At 36.3% G+C, this 26,116-nt stretch overlaps 1 protein-coding gene across 3 annotated transcripts in view; it reads left to right on the forward strand.

Annotated features, from left to right (window-relative positions):
* LOC150094093 (calcium/calmodulin-dependent protein kinase kinase 1-like) overlaps positions 1-24,644 on the forward strand; it is a 349,079-nt gene extending 324,435 nt beyond the window's left edge. For 2 of the 3 annotated variants that reach the window (XM_090412062.1, XM_090412064.1), the window contains 8 exons: positions 1,989-2,062; positions 2,524-2,623; positions 3,149-3,174; positions 8,455-8,582; positions 11,325-11,412; positions 21,558-21,686; positions 23,908-24,047; positions 24,367-24,644. In XM_090412062.1, coding sequence (XP_090268188.1) covers positions 1,989-2,062; positions 2,524-2,623; positions 3,149-3,174; positions 8,455-8,582; positions 11,325-11,412; positions 21,558-21,686; positions 23,908-24,047; positions 24,367-24,463 — 782 coding nt within the window. In that variant the 3' untranslated portion in view covers positions 24,464-24,644. The remainder of the gene's footprint in view (positions 1-1,988; positions 2,063-2,523; positions 2,624-3,148; positions 3,175-8,454; positions 8,583-11,324; positions 11,413-21,557; positions 21,687-23,907; positions 24,048-24,366) is intronic. The other variant, XM_090412063.1, reaches the window with a different exon arrangement.
* The last annotated feature ends 1,472 nt before the right edge of the window (positions 24,645-26,116 follow it).

A 26,116-nucleotide genomic window follows, 5' to 3' on the forward strand; every position in this document is an offset into this window, starting at 1 on the left:
TTTTTGAACTTCATCAAATAATAATAGGCTTATATTGTATCATTTAATTAGTAAAAAAAAAAATTAGGGTTTGACTAAATTCAGACTCTTATATTGCCATGTACATGTCAAAGGTCTTTTATAAGATTCAGATCTATGTTGACCATCTAATGTTTGAACTGTCACCACCGTCCTGGCAGTATGACGGTGCACGTTGATACTAGTATCTCCGTAGCACAATCCCGAGTATGATGCGACTTTTCCAGTTGGAAAGACTTTGGCTCGGATCCTGTTTATCGCAGGAGGGAACCTTTACGGGGACTTTTCAATGAAAGGCAAATTAACCGATTTCGCGTGGGATGGGTTGTCCACAGAGACTTTCCTTCACAAAATTTGATTTTTCATCTCCCAAATTGCCAAACCGTCAGAGAACACGTGCAGAAGTTAAATTAATTCCGCGTTTCCTTGTTTTTAATTACCTTCCTATAATTCCATTTAAACCAAACCATACTGACACTCATCTAGTTTCCATACAACCTCACTTCACCAGGCAACACAGAATTGTCGGAATATTTTATATTTCTCAATAATCTACGTACAGATCAATGGAACGTCATTTCAGCTGAAGTTCAGTCTGCATGGCGAAGATAGAATTCAGTACGGCAAGCGTCCTTGTAGATCTGAAGAGGCAGTTTACCAAACTGTTCAAAGGAGCCACCATTTCTCATCCGTCCAAGACGGGTTGAGTTCGCTGATTAGGAGTTTTAGGCAACTTAATGCAGTCGGCTTGCCATTCCTCTGAGGAGAGAGTAAGTACTTGATGTATGTGTAGAAACTGTGTTCATGGAGTCGGTTTGCCTGTTCTGAGGACGAAAAAAACCTGAGTTTCCCTCTACCTCCTACGAGACCGGATAACTCGCCATTTGATTGAAAAGACCTGATGAATTTTCTTGACGTCTTAAACGGGATTCGAACCGGTTTTTTTTTCTTTTCAGCCAAAGAGTTTGTCTATGTGAGGTACGGAGGATGTTCACAGGATACAATAAAATTTCCTAGAAGGGGTTAGCGTGTATTTGAAGAAAAATGGTTGGTCAGCTGTATTTCCTTGCATAAAATGTTCAATTCTGGATGCCTTCTTAATTAATCAGTTTGGTGCATTTGAAGACTTGGGTATTTTGCAGTGACTGAAATGTCATGAAATTAACGTGAGCATTATTTTATAGTGACATGCATTCATTTCCTCTTCATTTTATTTGAAACCTTGCATCAGAACGCTGTCTTGGCCTGATAAGAGCTCTGAACTTAATTCTGAAGAGCATTTGATGAAGAGAGCGATAAGAAAGTGGGAAAAGTGTAATACAAATGTGTAACGTGAAGTCAGCATTGGCACTGTGTATAATGCAATTTAGAACTATCGTATAAAATTTGCTGCCAACGACAGCACTGCTTACTCATCGTCTAATTCAATGGTTGCGCTTCAAGCAATTTTCGACGAAAAAACCGTTCATAGCACTACATGACATGAAATATGATGAGCGACCCATGATCTTGAATCTCATTTCTACAACTGTTACATGACAAACTTGACAGCGATATTCGGATTAATTCTGCAACCGTGTTTACCAAGATCAGCACATTTTGTCCTTGAGTCTGATTGACTTGAGAATGAACCCCTCAGCACATGAAACAGTACTCTGTGTACAGTTTGACTCTGATTGATAGACATTTTTTGCGATATTGTAATGTGGCTGTAGCCATCAATCAATCATTTTCTCTTGATTTGTAGTTTGGCTGATAAATCAGCAAATTTATCAAGTGAGAATACAGTTCTGAAGTCGCTGTCGAATATTTTTTTAAAAATCAATTATAAAGCAACTTATGAGCATGTTCTTTTATTCGGGAATATTGTTAATTTGAGAATTTTGTAATATCTTGCTTTATGTATTGTACTGACGTTTTTTTTTTTTCTTGTTTTTTTTTCCCTCTCTCTCTCTCCCCTCTCATTGTAGTACATTTTCAGAAGATTGTACATCGGGATATCAAGCCTTCCAATCTCCTCCTAAACGACGATGGAAGGGTTCAGGTGAGTGTAGAAGTTTTGTTACATTTACTAGAGAAGTCACATTTGCCTGCTGTACATTATGAATTTTTGCACGTACAACAGAGAAACATAAAACAATTTGTTAATTGTCTAAAAAAAGGTGAACGGCTGCAGTTTATAAACACGTATCATGCGTAAAAATACCAAAAAACAAAAAAAAATTAAGGCTTTCAGCGAGCAAGAAATTTTTAACAGGAAAACGTCATTTCGAAGCACTTGAAACACTTCGTATAAAACACGTGATGGCTTACAAGTAGGCACAGAAAAATAGGAATTATAAATATGTCTTGGAGCAGATAACACAATTTCCCTTATGGCAAACTAAAAATAAAACTTCTTAAGCACGACAGTGTCAGGCAGCGGTGTTATCGATGTGATCCACTTCCAACAAAGGTAATGACGGTGCTACCACCACTAACACGGCCACTTTTCATTGATTTCAGATCTCTGACTTTGGAGTCTGCAACCAGTTCGAAGGAGTGGATGCTTTTCTCTCTGATACGGCAGGAACACCTGCATTCGTAGCGCCCGAGGCGCTTAGAGGTAAGTTAAATAATCGGCACGGAAACACACTATTAATGCTAAACCTTTGCGATGACATCCGTGCAATCTGTCTTGAATAAAGCACTGTATAAGTGTGTTGCGTGTGTGTGTGAGAGAGAGAAGGCTCTCAAAACAATATTCCATAGAAACATTCATGGAATATTGATTTTTTTCATTAGCTATTGAAAGAATATTGATTTATTCCAAAGTTATAATTTATCATCAAACCCCCGCGTGTTTTTTTTTTTATTATTATTATTCGTGAAGACTATTTCAAATTTATCGATTCCATTTTTAATATTAATGTGAATTCATATTAATAGTAAAATGAATGTCGTATTAATTTATGCTGACATGAAACGTCAGTCAAATAGCAACTATATTCTTAAAACCAGAACTAGATCGTAGTAGGGTGCTTATTAACCTGACCACATATTAACTATTAAAATGACACATTTTTTATATATGAAACTTGCAGATAGATTTTTATGTAACACGTGTGGTTTTCTTTTTTTTTTCTTCCAGAAACGAGAGATCGATACAGTGGGAAAGTAAGTTCATTAGATAATTCTTTCTCATCCTAATGTGGTTGAATGATTAAACTATGGTTCAATTGTTTAAAGGTCGTTTTGTTTTATTGCTGTGATTTCGTTGCATATACTACACTTTATTTTGTTGTTTAGTTGACAAACGTGCTGGCTACCTAAAGCAGTGTTTTCCAGCCTTTACATAGTGGCGCCCCCATCATAAGAACTTTGTCATTGAGTACGCGTTTCATAATTTTTACAAATAATTATCGTCATAAATATTTTATCTAATATGTATTCAAATTAATAAATTTCAGGGCGAAGTGTTAAGATACACAAAGAACAAGCTATTTTATAAGTAACAACTGAAACACTTATCACATTTGTTATTTATATCCTTTAAAAATTATAGTAGTCCGCGCGGTTAGCCTAGTGGCTTCGCAACCATATGCGTGGGAAAGGAGTGCCCTGGGTTCGATTCCCCTCGCCGAAGTGAGGAGCTTAAGGATCTTTCTCGGTCATAGCCAAGTTAGCCGGTCTTGGACAGTAGGGTTTTTCTCCCTGGCTTATCTGGAGCTTTTCACCCCGCAAGCAGGTAAACCGGCCCCTTGAACACACAAGCTACAGCCATGGAATATATACCTTGGAGGCTTAGGGCTAGTCACCTTATCCTCGGGACGGGTACGACTCACAAGGGGTTTAAGATAGCTCCGTAACAAGCCAGTAGGCCTAACACGAAGAAGGGAGAAGAAGAAAAATTATAGTATTTCGGTTTGTTTTTCAGCGCATTTTGTTTTCTTAAATCGCAGTCGCGTTGGCTTACAGAGCATAATTAGTACAGTAACCGTTACCAAAATTATGTTCAAAATAGCAAATGTGACGTTTTTACTTTATTAACATCTAAAGCTTGATACCGTTCACTTATGCGTAGGTTGACAACTCGCAGTTTGACATTTCTGTATTATAGCTCTTGGATGACGTCTGCGAATTCTGCGTGATATATTTTATGGCAAACGAAAAATGTAACCAATCTCAAAATATCTACTTAATTTGAATGACCTTCATGAATAAATGAGAGAGAGAGAGAGATGGTGCAAGAAATATACATTGCATCGTGGCGACAGTGTTCATATGAAAACACTTCAGTGTACATCGAAAAGAAAGTTATTTGGACATTACTTCGCTCCTCGCAACACAGATTCGGTCGCTCCATGCGAGAATATTTGAGGAGCATCCCCCGTATAATGACAAGACTACCGTCAAGCTACCAGAATGGCAATTTGGATAAGTGATGGTGGTAGTTCGTGAATTCGCCATTATGTTTATGGTTCTATCTTTTTGTGAAGAATTAAGATATATCTTTAAGATATGGAGTCTCGAGTAACCAGCGGGATTAAAATTCGGTATTTATTAGTCCATTTCATTGAAATGTACTGCATGAAAAAGGCAAATCATAGATTCATGAGAGGAAATAAAAAAGATGCCTGATTGGAAAGGGGGGGGGGGATCAGATACGTATGATGTAAGTGGGCTAATATGCCAAATGAAAATGAGTTTCAATTTGGAACTGCATATTTATATAAAAAGGAGAAGATGCAGCACAAAGTACTTAGTGACAAGTAAATGATCTGAGTAAATTAGAATTATTTGGTACCTTCGAAATAATTGGCACTGAAAACAAAAGAGGCAGCTTACACGTGAGTACTGTTCAGCCCTGAGAATAAATAAATATTACATAAGACAGAGGATGAAATTTTCGGCCATGTAGATTTCAAAACTGAGCCGACCTCTTCCATCCAAAAGAGGATGAAAAATCCTCAATTTCAACACTCTTTGTAAGTGACATTGCAATGCCATCCGAAGAATCGGTTAGATCAACACGTGTAGATTCACAGGAAGTTAAATCTTGTTTAAGCTTTCGCAAAGAAATAGAATTTTCTTCCTTCGCTCCCTTTTCCCTTCCCTGTGACATTGACGTATACACATCACGTCAGGTTTTTTTACGTATATTGCTTTTGTGTTGCATCTCGTCGAGTTGAGTCTTACATTTTTCGTTCGTTGGAATTTATTAACTCACGAAAGAGGCTGCTTCTCACTAAAGAGAGGAAAATTTAAAAATGCTTCACATTTTCACTATAAAGTTGGAAAGGGATGAGGTGAACATGGCGATATAACTGCATGATTCCACTTAATCTTAAACGTACTTAAAATCAGGGTTTACTCGTATTATGAATTGCTAATGGAAAATAGAACATTGCAATGCCTTTAAATCATAGTGGTCTAATAGTTTATTTTCATATGAGAAGTTAGCAAATTGTATGTCTTAAGACTTACAAGTTACTTACATTAATGTTTTTGGAGACGTTATATGCTTTTCTTGTGATAACAATATTTTTCAGAATAATACCAATAAAAATATAACTTAAAAAGATTTAAGTAATAACAAATAAATGGATTTATTTACGGAAACGTCTGAGTACTTTAGTTGATGGCAATCTAATAGGTCAAGAGCTTACTCGTCGGACTTCTGTTACGCCGAAGTTTATTATTTCGGATGAATCCAAATATTGAGTTTGTTAAAAATAGTTATAATATTAAAGTGTTTCAGAGCTATAAATGCATTTAAACTCATTAAAAAAAATGATTATTTTTAAATGTGTACTATACTTATATCCTTTTAAAAAAATCTGCTTGCTGAAAATCAAATAGAAATACACTGCTAGATTTCTATGTAGAATGCGTTTAAATATTTATGCGATTAAAATATATATGATTGCCTCAATTGGATGTCGTTTTAAATTATTTTTATATTTAATGAAAATTAACTATTATTTAGATATTGGTCAAGTGTAGGTGAATGACTATTTTAATTACTAACTAGTTTCGCCGGCTTGCGCTGTCGGCTTCATCAGGGTACGATCAGGAAAGCAAAGAAACGAAAATTACAAGCTAAACGTTAATTGGCAATTCTATTTCAATAACAAAATTGTGGTGCGCGTGAAACAATATGCGTGTCGCGGATACATGATTTACATGTTGAGATGCATTTTGTAGTTTGCACTGAAGTTCATTTCTTGTGTGTTTATTGTTCTAATTAAAGTCTTCAATATGTCTGGTAGGATTAAACCTTGGTTCCTGTTGAGATTATTTGTGGAACGGGCGACTGTAGCAGCTTCTTTGAAGATTCTGGAACGGTAGTTTTCTTCTATATATGGCATAAGACTTTTATTCCATTCAATAATGTGGTTGGTTGTAGAGAAGTGGGAAGAAAGGCCAGTTATGTTGTCTGTTGTTTCTAATATAGCTGATACAAAATTAATAACGGAAAAAACTCACGTACAAAGATTATTTAATAGTATAATTTTTGCCTGTGTGTCACAGGCATCTTCAGTACATTAAGCTCAAATTAAACAATAACTGACAATTCCAAAAAGCGCCACCTAAGTAGCTGGTGTAAGATAACTAAAAAGGTCAATAACTTTTCTAAAAATAAAAAAATAATAATAATAATAAAAAATCAATACAATAAAAAGAAAAGATTAGCTGATTTTTAAAGTGCTATCTCCCATAAAGGGGATAGACGTAAGCCGTCGGATCTGTTTAAGTAAGGAGAATGAAGTAGAGTTTCACATGTTTTCTTTATAAAGGCGTTCCATGAGGAACTGACATTTGTGAAGAACTCTTGTCTTTCTCTAATGAACTCTGTGTCTAGTGAAGATGGCATGTTCTGCAAGTCCAGACTTTTCAGGTTTAAAGTATTCAATATAAGATTGGTGTTCTTCTAGCCGAATAGAGGCAGATCTTCCCGTTTGTCCGAAATAAGATAATCCACAAGAGCACGGAATTTGGTAAACACTTGGATGATTAAGAAGTGGAAGCTTGACCTTAGGAGAAGTGAGAAAGGTGGAGATTTTTCTAAACGGTCGAAAGGCAACAAAAATATTCAGTGGTTTTAAAACTTTTGCTATACGTTCACTGATGCCTTTTACATAAGGGATAGTAATGCGCGTTATTTCCTCTGTGCTTGAAGAGGAAGACATATTAAAACTACTCGAAGTTCTTTTAATGAAGCAATTCTTATAACCATTAGATAGAAAGGAAGAAGTTATATATAGTTGATGTGTTCCTTTTGTTTCACTTCGAGACACACATATTGTTTCAAGCGCACTATAATTTTGTTATTGAAATAGAATTAACAGTTAACGTTTAGCTTGTAATTTTCGTTTCTTTGCTTTCCTGATTGTATCTCGATGAAGCTGACAGCACAAGCCGGCGAAACTAGTTGGTAATTAAAATAGTTATTCACCTGCACTTGACCAATATCTAAATAATAGTTAATCTTCATTAATCTTTGTGGTCAAGAATTGACAATTTCTAATATTTATATATTTAATTTTTACAGCCGACTGATACCTTCAGATCAAAATTTTCCTATCTTTGAACGTATTTTATCCCACTTTTCTCACGGAATTTGAGGAAAACAAAAAGGCTAGTCGTATACATCAATGGCAGAATGTTTCTAGCATAAAACACGTTCACATCTCGGAGTTGATGCTTTGCCATCAATGCAAAACCCACCTATGGTTGTCATAGGAAAGGCGATATCACACACACCACTTTTATTGGTTTTGTGTCTTAATTTTTTTTAATAATCTAAACAAGTCTCGATGAATATTGCAACGACATTTAGTAAATACTGTCGATGTTAATTGCCTAATTTAAATACTCAAAAGAAAAGATGCTATCCATCAACTTTTCACTTATAGAAAGGCCTCGAACCATCTTGCACGAAATAAATCCTTCTATCTCACTTAGCAACAGCTTGTTTGTTATCTCCCACTCACACAAGGTTGTAAATGTACAATACGTCAGTACCATGAGCAGGGCTTTTAATTATTTATTATTTTATTTTCGTCACTTTATTTTTACTTTGTTGGAGAACCCTGCTCTAGAGACCAAACATGGAATATTTCCAAACCACTTCAGACCTCCAATAAGCGGGTTGCCATGTTGAGCTATAATTTCATAAAATATTGCAGTGCTTTTGGAATTTAATTTTATCATCAAATCTAAGAAAGCTTAGTCATATTATCCTTAAAATGTTCCTGTGGAAGAAAGAATTTATTTTAGCAATCTTATCGAGAAAGAGACGGAGATTTGTTTGCTTCAAGCGCCTCTAGAGGAATATATTTGCTAAGATTTTCCTTTTGTTTCACATTTCTAAATTTAAATTGGAAGCTGCATTAGTACAATTGTATTCTCGAGTTTAATGCATCGATCCAATTTTCTTTTGTGTATTAATAGGCTCTGGATATCTGGCAGATGGGAGTTACTCTCTATGCATTTCTTTGTGGCCAGGTGCCTTTCCACGACACAAACATCCTCGCCCTCTATAACAAGATCAAGAGCCAACCTCTCTCGTTTCAAGAGAAGTAAGTATTCCATTTTAATTGCTTTTATTATACGTTATCGGCAATCTTAAGCGGCTTACTTTAAAAAATGTGATCGTCTTAAAGAATATAAAAACAACAGATGAACACTCCATATTTATATTTTATTTACGTTTCCAATTTTAATCTGTTTTGTGTGTGTGTGAGAGAGAGATTCTGGAAAGTTTTATTTATGAAATATTGATTTCCGATGCAAATACTTTATTTACTGATGTGGTAGAGCAGCCTTTAATATTTAGAACAGTTTATATTATTTGTATTGCCCAACACGTAAATTGTAGACTTTATGCAAAAAACATTTATTTGGCATATATTTTGAAGTATGTTAAAGCTGATCACGATTCCTTTCATTAACTTTTCTTTGATATGAGCTTATTGGAAGAGATGTACTCGACCATTCGAAGCGTGTACGGTATACTTGAAAGTAAAGAATCCCAAACAAATCAGCCTGCAGAGCAATCGGTACTCGGCAGATATTTGCAAGAGATGAAAATTTAAACGCAATTTTGAATATTTGAAGTATGTACTTACTAAAATAAAGAGCCAGAAGGCTTCAATTCGGCGATGCAAAATTAAATAAGCAAAGTGGATATTAGCTCCAGCATTATTTCAAAGCCGAATGTAGAAACTGTGAGTTTCGTAAAGAAGTTGACCAACACTCTCCGGCATTGACGAGTTGCCATAGTGCGGACTACTTAAAAGACATAGGCGTCCCCCAAGCGTCTATATATTCGTCTTTTATTAGTCCATTTTGATAAGGTTTCGCTGGCCTGACAGCTGTTTCGAACTGGTTGGTTCTCTTCAGAGACCAGCCAGAAACCTTAGGAGAGTAAAAACTCGTGCAATACTAAGGAACTTGAAATGTCAGAGATGTATTTTTCGTAAGCGAACTCTCGGTCGGTGCGTAATGTAGGCTTATTTGGAAACTTAAGTGAGTAATAAACTCAATATTTTCGGTGAAAAACAAAAGCATCCACGTGTATTAAAAATATATAAAGCCAGCCGACAAACACATTGAATGATTTTATGTATTTACCAAAAGATCTCCGACGTGGTTTGAAAGCAATTTCGAGAATCGCATGCAGTCCGAAGCATGTTTATTTATCTGACCAACGTTCCTAAAGAAATGTTTAGAATCCTTTGTCTTACTTCTTATCGATTTTTCCTTTCTCTTGACTGCTCTTACAGCATTCAGTGAAATACTTAGTCTTTTCTCGCTAATGGTTCTTTCGCAAAACATCTAAAAAACTAGATTCTAGTAAGCTGTGCCAGCCAACCTTTGCGTTGCTATTTAGTTTTGATTTCATATCGAACGGGTATTGGTTTTCGATATCAAATCTCAAAGAGAAATAATTAAAAACTCCGCGTCTTGATGTCAATACTTTGTTCGAAACGTAATCAGCATCTGCCATGAAACAGCTTAATTAATCACACTGGCAAAGAAGAATTAAATGACACTTTTACCTTGCATTCAGCAATAAAAGCTTCTGCGGTTGTTATTATTATTTGTCGTAAAATAGTTGCCAATTATTTCTTAAATTACTGTCATTGTGTCGATGTACTGATATTGTTCACCAGCTCAATAAAATCAGCGCAATGTGTGTGTGTATTGTGTATGAAAGATTACCTTCATATTATAAATGGCAATGAAATAACCGCCATCTGTATAAATAAAGATTTTGTTTCTCAAACCAAATACAGATAGGGAAGCTCCTGAGAAACAAGTGTATCTTAAAGGAGAAAGAATTTGAGGAAGTCATCAAGTTCGAGTACCTGAACTCGAACTTGATGTTTAATTGCCCATCAGATGACGTCAGAAGGAGATTGGGAATGGCTAAATCAACAGTCAGAGACCTGTTTAAAATCTGGAAGGCTGGATCTGTCTCCACGGGAACAAAGTTGAGCATTTTGGATGCATTTGTTTTTCCAACAGCGACTTATGGATTTGAGACTTGGAACCTAAAGAAGTTGGATAAGAAATGGATATCTGCTTTTGAGATGCGGTGTTACAAAAGGCTGTCATATTACTGAAAGGCAGGCAAATGGATGGTTGCTAGAAAGGATCAGTAGAACTCTAAGACTTCTTAAGGATATCGATAGAAGAGCGTTGAAATACTTTGGACACATTGAAAGGGGAAGTTTTTAAAACAGTAATAGAAGGTAAAGTTTCGGGAAAAAGAGGAAGGGATAGACTGTCATGAGATGAATGGATGGTGTGTATGGAGTGACTGATCTTCAGAGAGTTGAAGCCTCCAGAAAAGCAAACAATAGGACCGACCACCTGGCGAGGACTGGTGTGGCACACCGAGCATCGGAGTGACCATACGGCATCTGTTGATGTCCAATGAGCAGGTGGATGGATATAAATAAGGCACATTTCTTAAAATATATAGAATTACATTATAATAAATCCACTCTTGCTTAACGGATTTTCAGATTTGGGAATCTGAATAGAAATCTTTCAGAAATTTGTCGGTTAGTTCAGTGTTAGGGAAAAAAATTGATAAAATAAAATGTGTTACTAGCAACAATAAGCTATTTGGTACATTGGGAAAAGATCTATCTCGATTTAAATTGCTACAACAACGAAGAAATCAAAAAATACTCATGGAATTCTGGTGTGGTTGCGTGAGAGAAAGATTTTCTCTGATTATTTCCATACTTGAACTTTGAAACATTTACAAAGGCCTGTCAGGAACATGTATTTTTTTCCCTTTTTTGCAGGCCAGAAGTCAGCGAAAGTGTCAAGGATCTGTTAAGAAGAATGCTGGAAAAAGATCCCAACATGAGGATAACGCTGGCAGAAATTAAGGTTGGTTTTGAAGGATACTTTAACTGGGTTCTTCTAATAATAATAAACGTTGCTGGAAACACTTCGATGACTGCTATTAATAACGAACGTAGAAACTTTGTAGAATACTTTAATTGTATTGCAGCATGCTTTGTGTTTACGAGTAGAGTATGCGAATTTAATGAATGCAAATACCGCTGCTCGATCGATATTTGTATCCATTCGAGTAGACTCCAGTTTCTATTTTTGCTCCAACTTATAATTTTATATTTAATGCGAGAATCGCACTAGAAAATGGATTTCCCTAGTTTAGAGACGCGCAGATTTTTATAAAGGGGAGGTCACATCATTGAAGAGAAAGGAAAGCAAAATATTCTTCTCCCCCACATTCTTTTGTGTGTGGGGGATTTTGGATGCATTCACAAGCTGCTTTCTTTAATAGCGAAGTGGGCGTTTTCGGATATAGCATGGTCGGAATCGTTTTGCTGCAATCGACTTTCATGGGGCAAATAATAATGTCGATTTGGTTAGTTTGAAAACAGGTTTGTAGTTTATGCTTTAACCTGTAAATCCCTTCGTCAAAACTAAGCTCACATCACCACCACCATCCCCATAAAGGGTCCAATACGAGCAGTGCAACAAGCTCCCTTATTCCAGTAATCATTAAGAAATGTGATATATTTACCTTTTTGGAATTTTGGAGGGATTAACAAGTTGGTTTCTTCTCTTCTTTCCTTTGTATTCTATTTTCCTTTTCTTCCTTCTCACTAATGCAACTAACTTTCATAGCCAGCACGTGCCTCCAAATAAGTCGGTTCTTGTTTACGTGATCGAATGTAATTCTGAAATCAGTTAATATCCTCGTACGTAGGTTTGGGGGTGCAGGTTGCTGCTTTGCGCTTTAGCATGCAGCACTGCACCGATAGATAAACTTTCTATCTTTACTGTGTTATTATCAACTAAGAAATCTAATCGAAAACGTTGGCCGTTAACTACTATACACAGTTTAACTTATTTGTATCGATTATTTTGAAACATGTATTCATTTGTAAGAAAAGATTATCTTTGGCTACACTTGAGTGAAATCATCCTTACATCTCGAAAGGAAAAATTTGGGGCTACGATATTAATAGATGGATGTGGCTTTTATAACCTCTAATTAGTTATGTCATCATAGGTGGAAAATTATTTAGCTTCTCAGTATACACTTATCAGCCAAAACTATGACCATCTACCTAGTAGAGTGCTGGGCTTCCATTGGCCAAAATCATTCCTATGTCAGTCTTGGCATGGACTCAACTAGACCACGAAAGGTGTCCTGAGGAATTCTGAACCGACTAGACAGAATAGCTTCCCGGAGGTCAGCAACCGAACGAGAGACTGTCGTCGATTGGTGGATGCTGCGTACTACGTGTCCCGCAAAAGTTCAATGGATTCAAATCAGGAGAGTTAACCAGCCAGGAGAGCACAGAATGCTTAGATTATGCTCTTCAAAACATGCTTGCACAATGCAAGCTTTTGACACGGAGCGTTGTCTTGCTGGAAGAGATCGGTTCCATCGGACTACATTGTCACCATGTAGACCAATGCCTGGCCTGAAACATTCCCAAGGTAAAAATCATCGGTCCAAATGTGTTCAGTAGGGAATGTGAAGACCCGAAGATCTCCATGAGAAAAATCCCCACTACCAGGATACCACCACCACTGGGTCCTGTTTCCGGCCACTTGTGCAATATGGTTGGCCTGAAAGAGGCTGGGTGGCCATAATGTTTTAACTCATGAAGGTATAAGTGTTCACTCGAACTAATATACAACGTTCATTTAGCAAAAAGGGAAACCATTCTTGGCTAAACTGGTAGCATACTGACATTTCATACACTTGCTAAGCCTTTCTGAATCAAGTATAAAGCTAGCAATTAGTTTTTCAATCGAATAACCATTGCCTCTTCGGTCACTGAATATTCGGCTGCTGTGCGTGCATTAAAACAGTCAGAATTTCCCCGCGAAAGATTCATATTGATACATTCATGCTTCTTAAGTAAGAAGTATGACAGTAAGTAAGAAAGACAGGTTTTGAGGCTTAAATGAAAATTATGGTAAAAAAGATTGATAACAATGTTAGCACTTCTTACCCTTGCCAGACAAATTTATTTATTTATTCATATGGAGTTTCCTCCCTTTTCTCCCCCGCCCCTATTGGGGCGAGTTGAGCCCCTCATTGGGGGTTAAGTATTTATGGCTGTAGATCCCTGTGTTCACGGGGCAGGTTTGCCTGCTTGCGGGATGAAAAACCACACGTGGACAGCAGGGTTTTCCCCCAGATAAACTGGGGGAAACCCTGCTGTCCACGCCCAAGGCGGGCTAACTTGGCTCTGGCTGAGGAAGATCCTTAAGCTCCTCACGTCGGCGACGGGAATCGAACCCAGGACACTCCTTCCCCAGGCATATGGTGCGAAGCGCAAAGCCACTAGGTATATTTTATTAACACTAAAGCATCTATGTACAATCAAAATAAATATATATACAACTATTTACAATATATACATTTGTACATAGAATGCTTATTCTAATTGGCATTTTGATTTACATTTCTTGATATCTTAATAATATATATTATGTACAATTTATTTTTCCTTATTTTTTAACATCATAATCTGCTCAGTGTCTGCTTCTTCCTACAGTCCTTTTTACATGAGTTGAGCAGTATTTTTTCTTTTAATGTAACATAACTTTACTATCCATGGAATTTTGTGTTATGAATTTAAATTACCAGTCACATTTCTATTTCCATAAATCATATTTCATTTTTATAATGAAATTCCTATATTTTTGTGGTATATTTCCAATTACATATGGGATTCGATCTACGCTATTGTCTCTTATGAGGGGACACATTTCCTTAAACCTATGTAAGGTTTGTTTTAAAATATACAACAATGGATTTTATATTGTTAACTAATCTGACAATATTCATATATAAATGTACATATATACATGTATAAATACACACACACACACACACACACACACACATATATATATATATATATATATATATATATATATATATATATATATATATATATATATATATATATATATACCTATTACTACTTTACATATAATACGTCTTCTATGCATATGACTATTTTACTTATAATACATATAATTATTCTTTCGGAGACACTTCTTTATAGCCCTTTGTTATGTTTGACTTGACACTTTTACATTTGGACTGTAAACATTTTGGATTGTACATTATACATATACAGTTTGGATTATACAGATATAGTAGTTTGGATTATACATTATTAACTTATCATGAAGTGTTAAGCGCTATTTACATATACCATATTTATACATACTCGTGTAGTTACTTTACATATCATAAATATTCTTAACATATAATTACTAAAACTTGTTTTTGCATATCATTGCATGGTTTATTGCTTCATTATTATCACTTTGAGATTGCAACTCTCTATATACATATGTGTTTGTTTTAACATAAAAAGAGAGGGTTACATTTTGGCAGAGATTTGAGTTACCCACCGGATCAGTAAAATGTCATCAAGTTCTTCTACTATAAACTGTCATTGACATTTTGGATACATAAAACTAAACTACAACCTCTATAGTTGACAAATATTATGCACAGAACTACAACTAATCATAGCATAAAGCAATTAATGTACAAGTGATTATACAGCTTAATGAAAAAGTTTACAATATGCTTTTCTTTCGCTTATGTATATTTATTTTATCGTGTATGTGTGTGTGTGTGTTTTATGTTGTTTTTTTTTAAATTTATGGTGAGTCCTTTTTATTTCTGTGATTTGCAGTTGTTCTTCGAATTCTGAGATGAGACCTATTTGCCGCCATTGGTGTTTTGTTATTTTGTTTCTGTTTATGGAATCTGTGATTGTTTCTTTTAATATGTTGTTTATTTTCCTGAGTATGTCTAGTCCTGTTTCCCTTCCGTAAATTTTGTCGCATCTGTATGTCCAAATCGAGTACATGGTTGTTATAATAATGATTGCTTTAGTTGTGTTAATGTTACCTTCGTTTAACCAGTATAATGTGTGTTCTGTAAAGGGTTGTTTGTGTTTTATGAATGTTTGAACCGTGTTCCATATTCGGGAAGTGTGAGGACAGTACATCATTAAGTGGTAAAGTGTTTTGGTTCGGGGAAAAAATGACATCTGGCGGGGCCTTGAAGAGGGATCCCTTTCGCTGTGCACCATATTTTGGTGGGCAAACAAGCTTGGTGTACTTTGTAGTAGAATGTTTTTAATTTTAGGTTTATGGATTGAAAGCTTTTTTAAGTGCATTTGATAGTTTTAATGGCCCTCTTTCAATCTCCCGGTGTTGTGGTGGTGGTATAACTGTGCGTGTGAGTTTGTGTGCTGCTTTAGGTCTCATCTTCAAGAATTCGTTTATTCCTATGTATTTGTTAATAAAGTTGTAACCTTCCGCAATCTCGTGGAATATTCTTGGTGTTTTGCCACTCGAACGCGGAAGGGAACATATTACTTTGTCGGGCATTATCTTCTGCATATAATATATTATATATGCGCTCCACGCTTTTTCCTCCGTGTAAGCTCTCTCTATGGTTTTTGCTCTCGCACTTAGAGTTTTTAGGCGTACGTTTATTAAGCCGAGTCCTCCCGCCTCAATGTCATGGAATATTGTGGATCTTCTGATGGGTTCGTATTTGGAACCCCAGATGAATTTTGCACACTCTCTGTGTATTCTGTCTACTTCTTGGCCGTTGTAGTTGGTATTGTTCATGAGGTACCATATCTTAGACAGTAAGTATTGATTGCATATTTTAGCTTTACTTGTTAGTGATAGTTGTCTGTGTCTCATCTGTGTAATTTTCTTAGTTATTTTTGTATGTGCAAGCTCCCATTGTGTGTTGTGTTGTGTTGGATTTGTTCCCCTATGACGATCCCCAGAAGTGGTAGGTGTTTGTTTATTTTTATGTCGTTCTGCATAGTAGGCCTTTTTACCCACCTGCCGACGAACATCGCATGGCACTTGTGAAGGTTTACTTTGAGTGCTGACGCTTTTTCAAATTTTTTGAGTATGTTGTATGCGAGTGTGAAGGACTCGGCCGTAGTTACGGTTAGTGTTACATCATCGGCATAGGCGAGCACGTTTGTTTTTCCTTCACCTCCTATGTGAGTGCCTGCTATGCCGGGATGCTTCGATATTTCTCGTATCACCGGCTCTAAGGCGAGACCAAAGAGGATCATAGAGAGAGACTGTCTCCCTGTCTGACCGAGCGTTTAATTTTGACCGGTGCAGACAGTTTTTTGTTTATGATTAGGCGAGACGCTGCTGTGGTGTAAATATTTGAAATCAGATTCTGAAATTTTTCCCCAAAACTTGCAGCTTTGATGACTTCATGTAGGTAATGATAACTCACTGAGTCAAAGTCCTTTTCAATGTCGAGACCTACCAGAAGACATGGTTGTTGCCTGGGGGTGCTCATATATACATCGAATTTCAAGGATATTGTCCTCTATTTTTTGGCCTTTTATTCCGAGGGTTTGGGATTTGGATATGATCTGGTTTATGTGTATCTGCACTCTTTCGGAAATAATTTTAGTTAGAATTTTTTGGTCTGTATTGAGGAGTGTGATTCCTCTCCATTGTGTCTCTTCGTTGTTTGCTGTGTCTTTCTTTTTGGGAATTAATGCTATGTAGCCGAGGTTGAAATGTTCCGGAATGCTCTCCGAATTGTGTATTTCAGATAGCATTTTCACAAATAGTGTCTCAAACAGGGGGTAGTATGCTTTGTAAAACTCCGCAATGAGGCCGTCGGGTCCTGGGGATTTGTGTAATGATAGGGATTTTATGATTTTCTTGCATTCTGTTGGCGTGATTGGTGAGTTTATGTGTTCTGCTTCCTTGTCTGTGAATCTTGGTAGTTGTGTTAAGAAGTTTTGTGTTTCTGTTTCGTCATTTTCTTTTTCAGAGAATGTATTCGTGTATTGTGAGTGGAAGAATCGGAGGAGATTTGCATCTCCTCGATTTCTAACCCCTCGTGTTTTATTTTATTAAATTGCGCTTTCTGCTTTTTTTTGCTCTTCAAAGAGCCACGCAGCGTTGGTCCTTCCTTCATCTTGTTCCATTGTTTATATTTTAGCGTGAACCCAGGCCCCTTCAGCCTCTTTTATTTCAATTTGTTTTAGTTTTGCTTTGAGTGCATTAATGGCTATTTTATTTTCTGGGAGTGTTCTGTTTGTGTTCTACTTCTGCATTAGTTCTTTAATTATGTTTAGTTTTTCTTTGTTTGTGTTGTATTTTTTTTTTTTTGTTTCCCTATCTTTATGGCAGCTTTTTTTACTTGTATTTTAAATTTGTTCCATGCTTCCGTTACATTTGTTATTTTTTGAACATTGTCTAGTATTTGTTTAATTTTCGATGTAAATTGATCTGTGTTAATAATACTGTTATTTAGTTTCCATAGCGGGTAGTTCTGTTAGTATATGTGTTGCTGTCTAAGGTCTCAAGGGACAGTTTAGCCTTGACCAAGTGGTGGTCACTAAAAGTTAGTGGTGCATGGCAAACTTCCTTAACAGTGGACTTTAGATGCTGGCTTATGTATATTCTGTCTAGCCGTGAGGCGTTGGTGGGGGGAAAATGTGTATAGTCCCTCCGTGTAGAATATAGTATGCGAAATGTGTCCTTTATATTACGTCGTTGTATTATGTGTGTGAAGTTGTTCTTTGTTGAAGTGTTTTTAATTTCCTTGTCTATATTGTTGTTTTCAGTAAAGTTCATGTCCTCGGCTGCTATGATATTTTTTATGTTTAGCATTTTATTTCCAAGAAGTGTTTTTTGTTGTTGTGATTAGTAGGGCCGTAGATGTTGATTAACGACACTATTTGATCTCCCCAGACCAATTCAACCTCGAGGGCTCTGTGTTCTATTATGGTGCTGTGGGATATTATTTGTATGTTGATTTTTTTTCTTATGAGTGTTGATAATCCTGCAATGCCATTACCTTGTGCTGGCTCGCCAACGATGTAGTAATGACATTGCAGGCGTCTGTGAATTTTTTTTTCTGTTTCTGAGTCTGTGTTTAGTCTCGTGTCTTGTAGCATTACAATGTCTGTGTGGTTCTGATGTATCATGTTTCTTAATAATTTCTGTGACTGCTGGCTGTTTAGCCCATTGCAATTAATGCTCACTATATTAATTGGTTTCTTCATGATTTTTTAAATCAGCAGATCTTTCCTCTCTGAGTTTTTACTTTATCTTTTTCTCGTTTTGCTTTTACATTAGGCGTAAATTTAATTTTGTTCCCTCTATTTGGGGTGAAAGCACTTGGGCTTTTTTTATTCACCCCCCCCCCCAGATTTTCCGGACTTATAGTAAGCTCCTCTTGATCATTCTTCTTGACAAATTCTTTTTTTTTTTTCTGCAATGTCTTCTCTGCAGTTTTGTTCCTGAGAGGTTATGCAAGATGTTTCCGCTTCTTGCAGTTCATCTTTTCCGGCATTTTTTTTTTCCCTTCTGTAATGTCCTCTCTACATAAATTTTCTTCAGCGGTTACACACACACATGGTGTTCCCTCTTCTTGCTGCTTATTTGGGAGTATTTTTTTGCTAATATCTTCGGATGTATTTTTTTTCGTTTACTTTTTTCAGTAGCATGTCTTCTAAGTTGTTCTCTTGAACATCGTCTGCTTTTTCCAGCTCATTTTGTGTACTTGGCTGGTCTACAGCCGTTCGTTTGGCTAACATCGATGCGTATGTCTGCCCAGGACATTCTTTCATGTTATGGCCTATTCGATTACACTGCTCGCATTTCGGAGCACTGCATTCTTTTCTTAAGTGACCAATCTTCCTGCAGCGAAAGTATGCAGGGCGGGGGGCGTCCTGGTATGATTACTATTCCCGTCATTTTTTGAACTTTTATGACATACGGTATTTCTTCAGTTTTGGTGCCTTCGTTCAAGGTGATGGTTACTTTTCTTTTGTTAGAAAGGACATGTGCCCACTCTTTATCCCTGGTGTTACTGGTGACTTGTTCAATGCATTCGATTTTTCCAAATTTTTCGAAGTGCATTGACACAAGTCTGTTTCGGATTTGGGGGGGAGGGGGTTAACCAGTGTATAATAATATCTAGCTTACGATTTTTAGATATTGGTAGGATTTTGCATTTACGTTTACATACATCCAATTCTTTAAAATTTACAAACGTTTCTTTCACAGCAATGGACTTAAAGGAAATAAGGAAAATATAATTATATTTGAGAATTCCGAGGTGCCAGACATCTGAACCTCTTACCTTGGATTTGAGGCTTTCTATGACGTCTTCCTCGTTGTACGGGGCTCCAGCTGGGTCGCACTGTAGGATGCAGGCCTTACTCCAGTCCAGTTCCTCGGGCAGGTTTATTGAAGATATGATGTCTACGTTGGTATCCATGGAAGAAACTGTAGCGTTTTCCGATAAATTTTTCTTCGGTCCGTTTACTTTGGTGGAATTCTCTTTACGAACGGCCAGACTAGGGATGGTCGGATTACTTGACGATGTTCCTAAACAGTAAGCATCTTCACGGAAAGCACTTAGCGATCGTGGGCGAGGGCACTGATAATCGCCTTACGACGCTCTTAATCCTTCAACAACGCACTAAACACAATGGACGCGGAGCACAATAAAACACGTCTGCTCTGGTCAGAGTCCAGGCAACAACTGTGCGCAAAGCCCCTAGGCTAACCGCGCGGACTGCGAGACGAATAAATAGATATAAGTCAAAGATCGCTTCTGCGATTTATGGTTATCTAAACGCATTAATGGTAATAACTGGCTTACACAGAGGTGGATGGATTAGTGAATACATTGTCAACAATACAATAACGTTACAGCTATGAAAAAACGTCCCTTTCAGGCTTGCAATTATAATTTATATAATTGCAAGCACCGAAATCTTGAAGAACCGAAATATTATGATATTTCGATTCTTCAAGACTTTTCTCACAGAAAGTGCATCATTTTTTTGTCTTCTGGAATTAAGGTCGTGAAGCAGGTATATGATGTTTGTTATTTGAATGTATTCTGTTTGGTTGCCTGTTTAATGAGATGAAAGTTCAGTTTTGGGGAGACGTACCCTGTATTACTCGGGTTAGTAAACTGTGAACCACCTGAAAATCTCCTGAAGCATTAAAACAACTGCCCTTCTGGTTGACAACCATGCCAATCCTACTAGCTTGACTTCCACCAATAAAACAACTGAATCTTAACAATCATGTGCCCACCAGGCCGTATGCTAAAACAGACCTAAAACTCGCAAAAAAAAAAAAATATCCGATGCCCTTTGACCGAATAACATTACTAAGTCCGGCTCTTTTCCCACTGGGTAAGCGTTTGGCGTAGCTTTCTCTTATGATCACAGCTTAATGCAACGCAATACTTTTGTTGAGCACAAATAATGTTATAGTAATACTCTGGTTAAATTACAAATATGTAACATGCGTACTAATGAATTAGTAGCCAAGTGAAAGATGCCGCATCTTTTGTCCGATTTATTTAAATTGCACGCTTATGGTACAAACGATACCAAACAACTAGAAGTGTTGCAAATAAACGTTATATGTATTTTTTTTTTTTTTTTTTCATTCCAAAGCATGCAGAAGAAAACGACCGTTTCAGAATTTCAGCACTATGGACTTGGTGGAAGATAAGCTGTTACCTTCGGCTATAATCAGCTGTCATGTCACTAAAGCCACTCAAATGTCCAATAGAATGGATAACAAAAGACTGAAGAAGCCGTGTTATACGATCACTTCGACAAGTGCAGTGGACCCGGATGTATCTTTTGGATTGCTTGAAATGGTCATCAAGCGTACACATTTCTATTTCAAGTGCAAAAAGGATGTTTTATCGTTACCATTGGTGATCTGCCTCCATTTGCGCTGGAAAAGTGAGAGCGGATATCAATCCGTATATCATTGCTTGCAGTTATTGCTTAATAAGTTTTAAGTAAAAGCAGTTAATAAGCAAAAAAATATTGTACACATCTTCCCCCCCCCCCCAGTGGTTAAATATTTGTATTCTTAGCCATTCGTGAAGAGAAATATCATCTGGTATTTTAAATTTTCTGTATGCACCTCCATATATGATGCTTACGTGACATTTTTTGAACTTTCAGGTCCACGTTTGGGTGACACAGGATGACCTTTGCCCTCTGCCTACGGAAGAAGAAAACTGCAGTCTGGTGGAGATTACTCAAGAAGACATTGACCACTGCGTTCGAACCATTCCGAAGTTGGACACTTTGGTAAGTTATAGACGAGTGGTTGAATTTTTTTTTCTTTATTGAAGATGGTCATTTGCGAGTGTAAAAAAATAGGGTAAGCGGAACAGTTTTCTGACTTTCAGTTGCATACGGCTGACAGAAGACAATCCTAATCATAGATTATACTTGGGGTAGGATGGTGTAAATCATCTTATTTTAGTAAACTTTCATTCCTACGGTTTCAGTGTTATTACATCAGATCGCCTACATTGAATTTAGGTTGACGATTTTTAGCATCCGGGTATTTTCCACAACTATCCTAGTTATTGGAAGTGGCTTGGAAAAAAGTACCACGTTGTTCGTCTCTAAAGCTGAGGGACCAGAACCTTAGCCCATATCCCCCCCTATGCCGTATGATGGAAGGTTAAAACTTACATTAGATCTTAGAATTTTATTAAACCACATGCTTTCGTATTAATAATAAGATTTTATACATAACAAATTATCATCGCAATAAAATCTAAAAACTCGTTAAGTTATAATAATAATAATTTTAAAACACTTCCATGCATACAGTAAATTATTGGACTGCCATGGAAAGATCCGAAACGAATCCATAATCTTGTTGTGATATCATTCAGCGCTTATCTACAGCAAAATGAATCCTCTTCAGATTTCTCTTAAAGACTTGAGGGTCTTTTATATTTTGATAGTTTAATTGCGAGGGGTCGTGGTGTTTGTTTTTGTTGTTAATTTGTTGCTTTTTCATTCTCTTCAAGGATGTATCTGTTTGAGAATTACTTGAACACTGTTTTATTATTATGTGACCCCCACCCACAAATAGCAAACCTATAGTTACCTTGAGCTAAGATACAAAAATAAAATAAAGAAATAAATAATATAAAAAATAAATAAAATTTAATTTTACGCAATCTGGAAATCCTGTTCAAACATGAAACGCTTTCAAGCTCCACTTCAGGCCTCAAACAAGAGGGTTTCGCAACGGGTGATGAAAATCATCTCTCACCTAACGACATACCCACGGTGGGACTCGAACCGCAGCAGAGAGAGAGAGAATGCTAACCGGGTAGTTAGCATTCTCTCTCTCTCTACGCCAGATTAAAATGAGGGTGGGTGGGAGTAGAGAGAGAGAGATTGCATTTTATTTTTACGCAGACCCCTCTGCAGGTTGCATCGTTTAACTGTTTTCGACCAAATTTGTAATTTTTTCTCTTAACGTTACTTGAAGGTCAGTCGGACTAAAACGAAGAGGGATAAGGAGAGGAATTGCAAAGGAGGATGAAGAAAGGCGCATGCTGGAAACCGCTCTAGATCGAAAAAACTTTCAATTGATTTCAAATCACTTGTTCGTCGACTTTTTTTTTTTTTAACTTCTCTCTTTCTTTTTCTCACACAACAAATAAGTGCTATCTCATATATATAAAAAAAAATATATATATATATATATATATATATATATATACTAAAAATGAATCACGCATCGAGTAATTATGCCGTTGGCTGCAGCTAGAAGCGGGCTATTTGCGACATTTTAATCTTAAATTCACCTCTGAAATTTGAGCAGCATAATCAAATCGCCGATTATTAAAAATACCGTCATTAAAGTATCTGCATACAAATTGCTGCAGCCTGCCTTATACTTACGCAGTACTCCACTCACTTTTTCACATTTGAGAGGTTTCTTTAAGATACCTTCCAGTCTGTAGACATTGAATCTCCATTATTTTGGAGATATCAGATCGTAAGATAACTTGTAAAAAAAAATCCGCCAGAGAACAATTTTCCGATTCCAAATTCGATAAAGAATAAAAATAAAAATCAGCTTCCTTGTATGAGAACTTTATAAGTCAGGCCATCTGCCGTATTACGTGTACGATTACATGAGTCCTAGATTCGTATTATATCTGGACAACCATCTCTTACTAAACCAACAAAATGCAGACCGAATTTTCGAATTGGCCAAGTGATTCTAGTCCGTTCTCCAACCAGCGGACTGGTGGTTCTAATCCTACCATGGATGTTGTTGAATGTCTTCAGGAGGTAGATGAGCTTCGTTGCTGATGCGAAACCATTACTTGTACATAAATTATTGCTGTAGTTTTTCCATAGCAATCGTCCAGTGGTCATGTGTCAAAATTCTAAACATCTTTTGTCATTTTGAAAAATATCTGTTAGGATTCAAAATTAAAATAATGCTTCTTATCCTTTAACACTGAAAATTGATTTTACGTTTCTTTAATAGATTCTTGTAAAAAGCATGTTGAAGAAACACTCATTTGGCCACCCATTCAAGGACAGTCCTACCCATGGGAAAGGTCAGCTGCTCAAAACTGGCAGGTCGAACTCGGCACCTTCTTCATACGAACTACTCCTGGACAGGTGGTTTGTTGCAAACTTAACTGGTCGTTTGTTCGCATGTTAACAAATAAACTTTTTCCACTGATATTTAACATTAATGACAAGCTTCCTGCATGATTTTAGAAACCGTTTCAGAAGTCTCTTAAATGCTTAACTTGCATTTTGTAAAATGCATCAACCACTTAAAAATAATCTAAGTTAAATCTTAAATATCAAATTAAGGTAATATGGAAGAAAACAATCCCATGTTAATTATTACGTATCATATGTTGTACAGAAGTTCATTTAATGTAGATGTCTTTATTATCTGAGATTTATAGACTTCTGCCTTTCTTATTTTCAGGAAAATTTCTGTGGAAAGTAGTCTACCTGCTGTGAGGGAAGTCAGCCCTTTAAGTCCAGGAGAGCGTCCAGAAGATACAAAAGACGATGACTGCTGAAAAATCGCAGATGGCGCTATTTGCTCAAGCATTTCCAGTGCCTCAAGTTGGGAATTGCAGGGATGTAGGCTCTCAGAAGCACTTATAGCAACTTTTAATGTGCATGTGTTCTTCAATCTCCGAATCTTACGAGTTTTATCATCACCCAAATATATTTTCGCACTTATTTTTCCCTTTTCAACTAAGAGAGAAGACTTTTTTTTTCTCCAGGTGCTCGACTGAGTTGAAAGGAAGATCATGAAGATAATCTCCAAAGGGAGTTGAAAAGTTAATGGAAGCAGCATCTCATAAAAGTGCATAGTTTTATTTCGTAATAGTTTTATGCCCAGTTTATTAGGTATAATTTATGGGAGTGTCTTAATTTCTATATTTTTCCCCTCCTTTATCATTTGCATTGTTATTGAGAGCTTTCGTTTTACGGCTTGTGAAATCTAATTATATATTTTGATCCTTTATATCCTGATGGTACTGGCGCTATTCTCAGATACCAACCAATTTATAAAAATGAAGTTGTTAATATAATTTCCCATTTTTATTTCGATAATGTGTTATTTTCATAATAAAAAGCACGTCTTCCTGATTATGAAAAAAAAAATCATTTTTAAAACGTTTCATAATTCAGGATATAAAGGGTGAAATTTTTCATTGAGTCGGAAATGAGAACCTTTATGGAACTTGTAAATATGTACACACTTCGTTTCAAGTCTCGAGGACTTGTTTTTTTTTTTTTCATCTGGCAGCTTGCTGTTTCCATACATCAAATTATATTATACATATATTTAAAATGTTTAAATATTCGAACGATTGTATAACGTTTCAACATTGATCTATGCATTCCATTATAGTGTTTCAACTTTTCAAATGCTCCTGAATAGTATCCGACTTTCGTATTCACTAATTCCAGCAGTGTTAGTTATTGCACGATTCTGTGCTTTCTTGTAAAATTTCCATATTTTAGGAAACGTCCAAACATGTATTTGCTTTCATCGGGCAACGAACCCTGAAAACGCGGAAAGTTTTTTGTATCACGCTTTCAGTATAAAAAAAAAAAAAATCGGAATGATATTAAAGCCAGTAAAAAAAATCAAGTTGTCATGCTCATATATGAGCATCGAAATTGTAGAAGCGGAGGATAAAACAAAGTAATCCCTTTAAAAAAATCAAACAGACTATCAAATCAGAAACAGTTTTGGAATGTAGCCCTATCCTCCAGGAGAGCTCGTCATGCTCCCATACATTTTATAGAAAGATTTGGTGATAGATTATTCTACATGAAAGTAGCAAAGCAGTGTTTCTCAACCTTTCAATGACACAACCCACCTTAAACTACAAAACTTTCCGCGACTCACCTATTATATGCTGTTTGACATGTATTAACTTGAAAGTTGTGAATCAAAGGTCAGTAATCTTTCTTAATAACAAACCGGGATAAAAAAAAAGAAATCACCAAAATTAATCTCGGCCTTAGTAAAGTTATGCAAAGCTAACCTGGATTACCATACAGCAATAAACTACATTGTCATCGTAAATACGATTTGCATTTCATTAATTTAAAAATATTACCTATAATTAGACTGAAGTTATTTCTTTACGTAAAATCCTTTGAAATGTCAAAATGAGCAGTAACATTCTGTGAAACCTATGAAAACTGAG

This window comes from Typopeltis vanoorti, chromosome 22 (assembly GCF_054136105.1).
Source record: "Typopeltis vanoorti isolate ZY-2024b chromosome 22, IOZ_Tvanoo_1.0, whole genome shotgun sequence".
Lineage (NCBI taxonomy): Eukaryota > Metazoa > Arthropoda > Arachnida > Uropygi > Thelyphonidae > Typopeltis > Typopeltis vanoorti.